General features: G+C 32.8%; 1 protein-coding gene across 1 annotated transcript; it reads left to right on the forward strand.

Annotated features, from left to right (window-relative positions):
* On the forward strand, positions 8,525-9,473 carry LOC107621153 (probable calcium-binding protein CML15). The gene has a single exon (XM_016323190.2). It carries the CDS (start codon positions 8,725-8,727, stop codon positions 9,235-9,237), a length of 513 nt encoding a protein of 170 aa, XP_016178676.1. The 5' UTR covers positions 8,525-8,724; the 3' UTR covers positions 9,238-9,473.

Consider the following 10,557-nt stretch of genomic DNA (forward strand, 5'->3'; position numbering starts at 1 on the left):
ATAATTATTTCATATATTGAAGATTTAAAAAACAAATTTACTATACAATATAATACATCAAAGCATGTAATTTACTCTCTAATTTAAAAAGAATATATGATGAGTAATTGTTATATCTAGAATTTCAAGATAAACCATTATTATGATCACCAATGAAGTTAATAATCCAGATTTAGACCTACTCAACTCAATGAAGCTAATCACACCATCTCCATAGCTAAGAGGCTGTCCCATCTTCGCCATGGCGCTGCTGCGGCCAGCTCTAAGGCCAATACATACTCACGGTGGTTGCCGTTTGCATCAATGTTGATCCCGATCGAGCGACCTCAAGAGCGCGGCGAGCTCTAGGATCGCCGTTAAGCTGCCATCGTTGTCCATGTCTTAAAGATTTCACGTAGCTGGTTTAGTTCTTTTTCTTCTTTGAACCCTACCTGTGAACTTCTCATGACATGTTAGTTAGTTAGATAGATAGATTTTACGTGAAGTTGATAGCTAAAAGTTCTTAGATGAAAATTTAGTCAAATTAGTCAAATCATTTAACGGCTCTCAATTATCAACTTCATGTGAAGTGGATTGCATTGAGTTTTCACCTTATTTTTCTATTCATGCAATGCAACTCCCCTCTTTTAACGTCTTAGGAAAAGATTTTTTTTAAGTGATATATTTTTAAAAATTAAAAAATAATAAAAATAATTTTATTTGAATATTTCATATAAAAATATCTTTATTTAGTGGTGGTCAAAATGGTTAAGGATGACTCTCCAATAAGATTCTTACCCGTAGTAATTTTGGAGAGCAAAAATCAACAACGTTGACTGTGCTAAGGATGGTGAATTTTTAATCCATTCTTTTCTTAATCAAGGGAAAGAAAAAAGTTTGGTAATTAACAATTTAACATAAAATATTCGATCTTGAAGTTTTATTGCTTGCAGTTGTTGTGATAAGATGTGGATGACCACGTATGATTTAGGTGGGTTAACTTTCTCAATGCTGAAAGAATCATTTTACAAGACAAAATCCAATAAATGAAGGTTGAAAATGAAGCCAGCTTTCATGTATAAATAGAAGGCATCATCAGATGTAATATACACACAATAAAATAAAGAGCAATTCTCTCTCTTTATATTAAACTTTTCTTCTTTCTCTTTCGTACGCTACTAATATATAATAGCAATAAATATATAATAGCAATAAATATATAAGTTTCTTCTATTATTATATTACGATAATTATATTGGTGAATATCAAAATTAGAATCTTCTATTTATACTTATTTACTTTATATATCTTCATTAGTTATTTATTTATACAACATGTTATCAGCACGAAACTCTAACGAAATTTTAGAAAGACTCTAGGTAACAAATTTTTATTATATCAAAATTCTTTCATCTTGAATATAATGCTTTTGATATATCTGGATACTATATGCTAAAATCCATCTTGATTCAATGGATCTTGGAGATACCATTAAGGCTGAAAATAATACATCCCAGAAGGATAAAGCCAAAGCCATAATTTTTCTTCGTCGTTATCTTGATGTATGATTGAAAAATGAATATCCCTTATTAAAAGATCCTGCAGATTTGTGGAAATACCTTGAAGAAAGGTACAATTATTAAAAGACGGTGATACTTCCTCAAGCCCGATATGTTAGAGAAAACTTTTTCGACCTTCTATGCTTCGAATGTGCTCCTGCAGCAGCATTATCGAGAAAAAAGATTTAAAAATTTTTTTGAGCTAATTTCTTGCTTTCTTGTTGTTAAACGCAACAATGAGTTGCTCTTAAGAAATCATGAAGCGCGCCCAGCTGGCGCCGCCCCATTTCCTGAAGTAAATGTGGTAAATTATAACCCCAAAATAGGTAAATGGCAAGATTTTGATAAAAAAAAATTATGGAAGGAAAAGAAATTATGTTCATAAGAAAAGATTTCACCAGAAGTGGGATAAAGAAAGAAACAATGGGCAAAGTAAATCAATTGAGAATAAATGCTTCTGTTGTGGTGGAAAGGGTCATTGGTCACGTACCTGTCGTACCCCAAGGCACCTAGTTGATCTTTATCAAACATCCTTGAAAAAGGATGACAAAGGAAAGGAAACAAATTTTGTTTCAAATGATGAAAATTCCACCACTCATTATGATGTATCTAATTTCTTTAAGGATTCGGAAGGAAATATTGGCTATTTGATCAATGATGAAATAGTTTGATATGTGTATGTGTTTGTTAAGTATTCATGTGAATAATTTTACTGTGCATGTACTTCTACTCATTTTATTATTATTATCATTTATTTTTGAAGAAAAATGGCAAGGACATATTCTGAAGATATTAGCCTTGCGGATAGTGCAAGTTCGCATACTATTCTTAAAAGTGATATATATTTTACCCATCTTGTGCCAAAAGAAGAGTATGTTAATACTATTATTGGCTCAGGCAATGTGATAGAAGACTCCGGAAGAGCTATAATTTTGTTTCCTGGAGGAACAAAATTCATAATAAATAATGCACTATTGTCTACCAAGTCTCGAAGAAACTTGTTGAGTTTTAAAGATATTCGCCGAAATGGATATCATATTGAGACTATGAATGAGGAAAATCATGAGTACTTATGTATCACAACTCATGATTCAAATAAGAAAGTTATATTAGAAAAATTACCCTCACTTTCATCTGGGTTATATTATACCAAAATTAGTGCAATTGAATCACATGCCACTATAAACTAGAAGTTTACTAGCTCAAATGAATTCATAACTTGGCATATGATAGATTGGGTCATCTGGGAACAACCATGATGAGGAGAATTATTGAAAACTCTCATGGACATTCACTAAAGAACCAGAAGATTCTTAAATCTAGTAAATTTTGTTGTGCTGCATGTTCTCAAGGGAAGTTAATTTTAAGGCCATCACCAGTAAAGATTGGATTTGAGTCCCTTGAATTCCTAGAAAGGATTCAAGGTGATATATGTGGACTTATTCATCCACCATGTGGATCTTTTAGATATTTTATGATCCTGATAGACGCATCTTCGAGATAATCACATGTGTGCTTATTATCTTCTCGCAACCTGGCGTTTGCGAGATTACTGGCTCAAATTATTTGATTAAAAACACAATTTCTAGAAAATCCAATCAAAGCAATTCGTCTTGATAATGCTGGTGAATTTACTTCCCAAGCTTTTGATACTTATTGTATGGCTAATGGAATAAGTGTTGAACATCCAGTAGCTTATGTTCACACACAAAATGGGTTAGCAGAATCACTTATTAAACGCCTCCAATTAATTGCTAGACCCTTACTTATGAGAACAAATCTCCCAACCTCGGTTTGGGGGCATGCTATTTTACATGCCGCATCACTTATTCGTTTGAGGCCAACGAGTTACCATCAGTTCTTTCTTATGCAATTAGCTTTTGGCCAGCAGCCAAATGTTTCCCATTTAAGAATATTTGGGTGTGTGATATATGTTCCCATTGCACCACCTAATCACACCAAAATGGGACCCCAAAGAAAATTGGGGATATATGTTGGATATGATTCTCCCTCTATAGTGAGGTATCTTGAAATACAAACTGGAGATGTATTTAAAACCCAGTTTGCGGATTGTCATTTTGATAAATCAAAATTTTCAACATTAGGGGGAGAGAATAAGCTTCCTAAAAAGGAACTTAATTGGAATGCATCATCGTTGATGCATTTAGATCCTCGATCAGGGCAATGTGAACTAGAAGTTCAAAAGATTATACATTTGTAAAGAATAGCAAATGAATTGCCTGATACATTTTTCGATACAAAGAGGATAACCAAATCTTATATACCTGCAGAAAATGCCCCAATTCGAATTGATGTTCCAGTAGGACAAGTAGCCACTGAAGCAAATTCACGCCAGAAGCGTGGCAGGCCTGTCGGTTCCAAAGATAAAAATCCTCGAAAGCGAAAAGAGGTAAATACTATTCCTATTGAAAAAGACATAGTAAAGACACCTGCAGTTGTCCAAAATTCTGATATAACGCCAGAAGACGTTCAGGTACCTGGAAATTGTGAAAATGACGAGATCTCGATAAATTATGTCTTTACAGGAGAGAAATGGGACCGAAATAAGACAGTTGTCAATAAAATATTTGCATATAATGTGGCATTAAATATCATGCATGAAAGTAAGGATCTTGAGCCAAGATCAGTAGAAGAATATCGACAAAGAAATGATTGGCCAAAATGGGAAGAAGTCATGAAGGCTGAATTAGACTCACTTGCAAAACGTGAAGTCTTTGGACCTGTAGTCCGTACACCTGAAGATGTAAAACTTGTTGGATACCGTTGGGTATTTGTGAGAAAACGAAATGAGAAAAATGAAGTCGTGCGCTACAAAGCCCGACTTGTGGCACAAGATTTTTCACAAAGGCCCGGTATAGATTATGAAGAAACGTATTCCCCTGTAGTGGATGCGATAACATTGCGTTATTTGATCAGTTTATCTGCATATCATAAACTGCATATGTATTTAATGGATGTGGTAACATCCTATTTATACGGCTCATTAGATTGGGATATCTATATGAAAGTTCCTGAAGGACTAAAGATATCTAAACCATCCAATGAATATTCACAGAGGTTATACACAGTCAAATTGCAAAGATCATTATACGGTCTAAAGCAATCTGGACAAATGTGGTATAATTGTCTTACTGAGTATCTGGCCAAAAATGGATTCAAGAATGATGATATCTGTCCATGTGTTTTCATAAAGAAATCTACATCTGGGTTCATTATAATTGCTGTGTATGTTGATGATTTAAATATCATTGGAACTCCTGAAGAGATTCCAACAATTATAAAAACTCTGAAAGAAGAGTTTGAGATGAAAGATCTTGGAAGGACTAAATTTTGTCTCGGCCTGCAGATTGAGCATACAAAAAATGGAATCTTTATTCATCAAGCGACATATACAGAGAATATCTTGAAGAGATTTTATATGGATAAGTCACATCCATTAAGTACTCCAATGATCGTAAGATCTTTGGATGTGAAAAAGGATCAATTCCGTCCTAAAGAAGAAAATGAAGATATCCTTGGTTCTGAAGTACCATATCTTAGTGCCATTGGAGCGCTAATGTATCTTGCTAATAATACGTGACCCGATATATCATTTGCTGTGAATTTACTAGCAAGATATAGTTCCTCTCCAGCCAGAAGACATTGGAGTAGAATCAAACAAATCTTTCGATATCTTCATGGGACGGTTGACATGGGATTGTTTTATCCCTATGGATCCAAGTCATAATTAGTTGGCTATACAGATGCTGAATACTTGTCTGATCTACATAAAGGGAGATCTCAAACAGGATATCTGTTCACATATGGTGGTACAGCTATATCATGGAGGTCCACAAAACAGATGATAGCAGCAACCTCCTCTAATCATGCTGAAATACTCGCGATACATGAAGCTAGTCGCGAGTGTTTTTGCCTCAGGAGTTTGATCTAATATATTCTGTCATCATGTGGACTGATTGACCATAAGATAGCTCCAACTGTCCTGTTTGAAGATAATACAGCATGCATTACTCAACTTAAAGGCGGATATATCAAAGGTGATAGAACAAAGCATATTTCTCCCAAATTTTTCTTCACTCATGATCTTCAAAATCAAGGGACAATTGATATCCAACAGATCCGCTCAAGTGATAATCTGGCAGATTTATTTACAAAGTCACTCCCAAAATCCTCCTTTGAAAGATTGGTACATGAGATTGGAATGCGCCGATTTCGAGACATTAAATGATGTCGGCAAGAGGAAGAGACTGTACTCTTTTTTCCTTGGTTAGGTTTTTTTCCCATTGGGTTTTTTCTTGACAAGGTTTTTAATGAGGCAGTCCTCATCACCAAATGATATTGTACTATTTTTCCTTCACTAAGGTTTTTTCTCACTGGATTTTTCTTTAGTAAGATTTTAACGAGGTAATAATCCTGAATGGTCATCCAAAGGGGAGTGTTGTGATAAGATGTGGATGACCACGTATGACTTAGGTGGGCTAACCTTTTACAAGACAAAATCCAATAAATGAAGGTTGAAAATGAAGCCAACTTTCATGTATAAATAGAAGGCATCGTCAGATGCAATATACACATAATAAAATAAAGAGCAATTCTCTCTCTTTAATATTAAACTTTTTTCCTTCTTCTTTTATACGCTACTAATATATAATAGCAATAAATATATAATAGCAATAAATATATAAGTTTCTTTTATTATTATATTACGATAATTATATTAGTGAATATCAAAACTAGAGTCTTCTATTTATACTTATTTATTTTATATATCTTCATTAGTTATTTATTTATACAACAGCAGTATGTATCCCAATGAATTAAAATTCATCCTATCCGATTGGTTCTTCTAGTGACAAAGTTTCTATTATTATTACTATGGTTAGGGTTAATTAAGTATGATTCTGATCTTTATGGTACAGGTTAAAATTTATTTTATCTTTAACATTTTTTTGTATTTGAATTCGTCCCTAAAGTTTAATTTGGTTTTAAAATAATCATTTGGATTAAAATACTATTCTCCTTCTTTACCAAAATACTTAATTTCTATTTTTTCTTTTTTTTCTTCTCCATTACAGTAGCATCTCTTCTTCTTTTTTTTTTCTTCATCACAGCATTAGCAGCAACAACAACAATAAAATCAGAAGCAGAAACAATGTAATAAATATAAAAAATAGAATAAAAAATAAAAGCAAAAACAAAAGTAAAAAAAAAATTCTATATTTCAAATATCAAAGAATCAAAACACAATTCATTTCAACGAGCAGCAACAAAAATAAAAACAGAAACATAAGCAGAAGAATCAACAACAACAATAAAATCAAAAGCAGAAGAATGGAATCAGAATCAAAAGCAGAAGAAACAGAAGCAAAAGAACAATAGAATCAGAATTAAAAACAATGTGATTAACAAAATCAACAATGTAATTAACAAAAGAAGCAGAAGCAGAATAATCAACAATGTAATTAATAAAATCAACAAATCAGAAGCAGAATTAGAACCCTATGGAGGATCAGTGGTGAGGACGCGAAGCACTGACGAGCAACGAGGAATAGCGACGAGCGACGAGGAGCAGCGGTGATCGACGAGCTAGCAAGGAGGAGGAACAGAAACGGCGACATGGCGGACATCCTCCCTCGTTGATCTGCTGGTGGCGCAGGAGCAGAAACGGCGATGCAGCATGTGACGTCCGTCCTCTCTCGCCGGCGTCGTCGCCACCTTCCTCTTCCCCTTTCTTATTATTCCCTTCCTCGTGGTTCTCTTTTTCTCTCTCAAACGTCCGTTCTCTTTCTCTTTTTTTTTATCTTTTTTTTTTATAATTTTTTTGTTAGGAGTAATTTGGTCCAAATTTTAAGATTTAAATTAAAAGAATGATTTTAAAACCAAGTTAAACCTTAGGCTGCGTTTGTTTACAGAGACAGGACACTGAGATAGGGACATAGAGACACAAAATCGGGTTTGACAGAAGAGACATATGGACAGAAACAATGTGTCCAAAGACACTGAATTAGTCGATTTTGTGTCCATCCTGACAGGAAGGACACGGGGATATGAACAAGGGACATAACTTATTTTTCATTTTTTCTTTCATTATTCTTGTTATTTTTCATAATTATATATTTTTATTATTATATCTTTCATCTCAAATTTTTTGAATGAAAAAAATAAGAATAAATTAAATTTTCATAATTTGTTCTAACTTATCACTAAATAGAATAAAAGAAAACAAAATTTTGTATCTCTGTTCCTTATGTCTTATTCTCACTGTCTTGTCCTATCCTATTCTCAAAAACAAACGCAGCCTTAGAGACGATTTTGTATGCAAAAAAAGACTGAAAACGAAAAAAAAATTGGTGAATTCTACCTTACCCCCTCTAAAATAACATGTAAGTTACCCTTCATGATGTATCACACTTTAATTGGTTATTATCTTAACTATAGTTGGGTTATTTTGTAATTTATTATTTGAGATGGGTAATTGTATAATTTCTTAAAATATTAAAATTCTACCCGCCTTTCATGCAATCTCTTTCTATAGTGCATCATTCCTTAACGAGTCGTTGAATACATTTGAAATTAAAAATCAATTATCAAATTAATTTTTATATATAAATATTTTTTTGTTACTCACAGTATTTTTAAATTTTGCATATTAACAATTAATTCTTTATAGATTCAAACTCCATTTAAAGGTTTGATGCTATCTAATAGATTACTACGTATGTGATTTGAATTTTAAATATTTATTTTAACGAACAAATATGACACTCACCAAGTTGATTACGCATAAGAATCCTTACCATGAACCAAATGTAGCCCTACACCCCTAACCAAAAAGGCAAGTCAAAAACGCGCTTTCTGTTCTTCCATATTAGCCTATGACTTTGATACCACGAAAAAAATAGAATTCAAAACAAAACAAAACAATTTCCTGGAAAAAGAATTATATATACACAAACAAAATCTTCATTGAAAATTATGGTGGGTGATATTTGGGTGATTAAAAGTGAGGACACTCACTTTTTTTCATTCAAATCCTAACCCAATGCCATCAATTTTCATTTCATGAATCTACATGATGATGTGGTGTATACATACGTAAGATTGAATCTATTTCCTTGATAGAATAATCGCTTCAAGGAAATTGAAATCATCATCATAACCAAAAATGGCATCAGAATACGATGATCAACTCAGTTGTTTACGTGAAATCTTTTCAAGATTCGACATGGACAACGACGGTAGCTTAACGATTCTAGAACTCGCCGCGCTCTTGCGTTCTCTAGGGATCAATCCCATGGGGAACCAGATCCATTTGTTGTGGACGAACATGGACGTTAACGGCAATGGCTACGTGGAATTTGATGAGTTAGCTTCAGCAATCTTGCCAGATCTGAAGAACGAGGACGAAGATTATTTGTTAAGAGATCATCATGCATTGCTCCTAACTGTCTTCAATTCATTCGATCACGACAGCGATGGATACATATCGGCGCTGGAGCTGGCGACGGAGATGGCAAAGATAGGGCAGCCGCTCACGTATGGGGAGCTCAGGGAGATGATCACGGCGGCCGGAGACGACGGAGACGGTGCCATTTGTTTCAATGAATTTGCTTCTGTTATGATTAGGTCAAAATCTGGATTGTTGGGTCTTGCATTGTTGTTGTCCGGAGATGAGTAAATTATTCGAATTCTGTTAAAATTCACATACAGTGTCCTCATACGAAGTTGGTATTTAAAAAGAGTTAAATAATTTAATATATTTAACTAAATTATAATTTATTATTAATTACTAACTTCGTATGAAAATAACTAGACGTGAATTGTCACTTTCAAAATCTTCTTAATGTTTTCTTGATTATTAAATAGAGTATTAAAACACGGTTTTTTTTTTCAATATTCTAAAATAATATTGATTTTATCTGTGTTTTATTACTTTGTTTAATTTAGTGTTAGGAGAATGTGTTTGAAGAATTTTAAAGATGTTATATTATTATTACTTTTCTTTTGTGTGTTTCTCCATTGAGATTTTACCTAATGTAACATAAATGACTACTAACATTATCTATTTACATTAAGGTGTGGATTGTTTGAAATATTTTAAATAAAAATTTATGTAAAGTTGATTGCTAAAAATTATTAAATTATTTAACGTATTTAACTAAATATCTAGCTATTTTGTGTTATATTGGATGATCATGCATGTTCTAGAAAGAAATGTGAATGATCAGGCATATACTAGAAAGAAACATTTTACCTGTGATGTAACGAAGTTAAATCTAACATTTAGATAAACAAGGAGGGATTATTAGATGCATGTCAAATATTTCAAAAAGGTAGCATCATGAGCATATTGTTATAAATTGAAGTGGAGCTAATACATTCTCTTCACATCTAGAATAAAAAAACATCTAGAAAGAACCCAACTAACAAATGCAACTACATATATAAACTTTGCAGCATAATATAGTAGGTAAATTAAACTTAATTAATTCAACCCAAAATTAATTGAAAATATAAGATCAGAGTTGTATGTCAAGCACTTGTAAAAAATTACTATATAATCATAGCCATTTTTCTGCACTATTCTGGATTAAACTTTTCTCTCTCACCGTATAAATTCTTGAGGAAGTTGTGCTCCAAAACCAGTTCCAGCTTGCAAGTGAGGCTCATAAGCCAACAAATACTCTATTTATTCCAGAACCAGTACTAACTTTGCACCAGCTTATCAAATTATGACCTTGTTCTCCAATTTTGCACTTTCTGAAGAAGAGAAGCAAGACTTGGTTCGCTTCATGAATTGCAAAAATAAACTTTTCGAGCAATTATAATACGGTGTAATTAAGTATCTTTTAAATATTATTTTATATTTAGTTTTTATTAAAAAATAAAAAATAAATAATTTTTTTAATTTTTTAAATAATTAATACGTAAAAGTGGTATTTAAATTAAGGGTTAAGTACTGTTTTCGTCCCTAAGATTTGAGGTGAAAATCAAATTC

Source organism: Arachis ipaensis, chromosome B10 (genome assembly GCF_000816755.2).
Source record: "Arachis ipaensis cultivar K30076 chromosome B10, Araip1.1, whole genome shotgun sequence".
Taxonomy (NCBI): domain Eukaryota; kingdom Viridiplantae; phylum Streptophyta; class Magnoliopsida; order Fabales; family Fabaceae; genus Arachis; species Arachis ipaensis.

Coding starts and splice junctions, on each gene's coding strand:
- LOC107621153 (XM_016323190.2), top strand. CDS start 8,725: ATGGCATCAGAATACGATGATCAACTCAGTTGTTTACGTGAAATCTTT.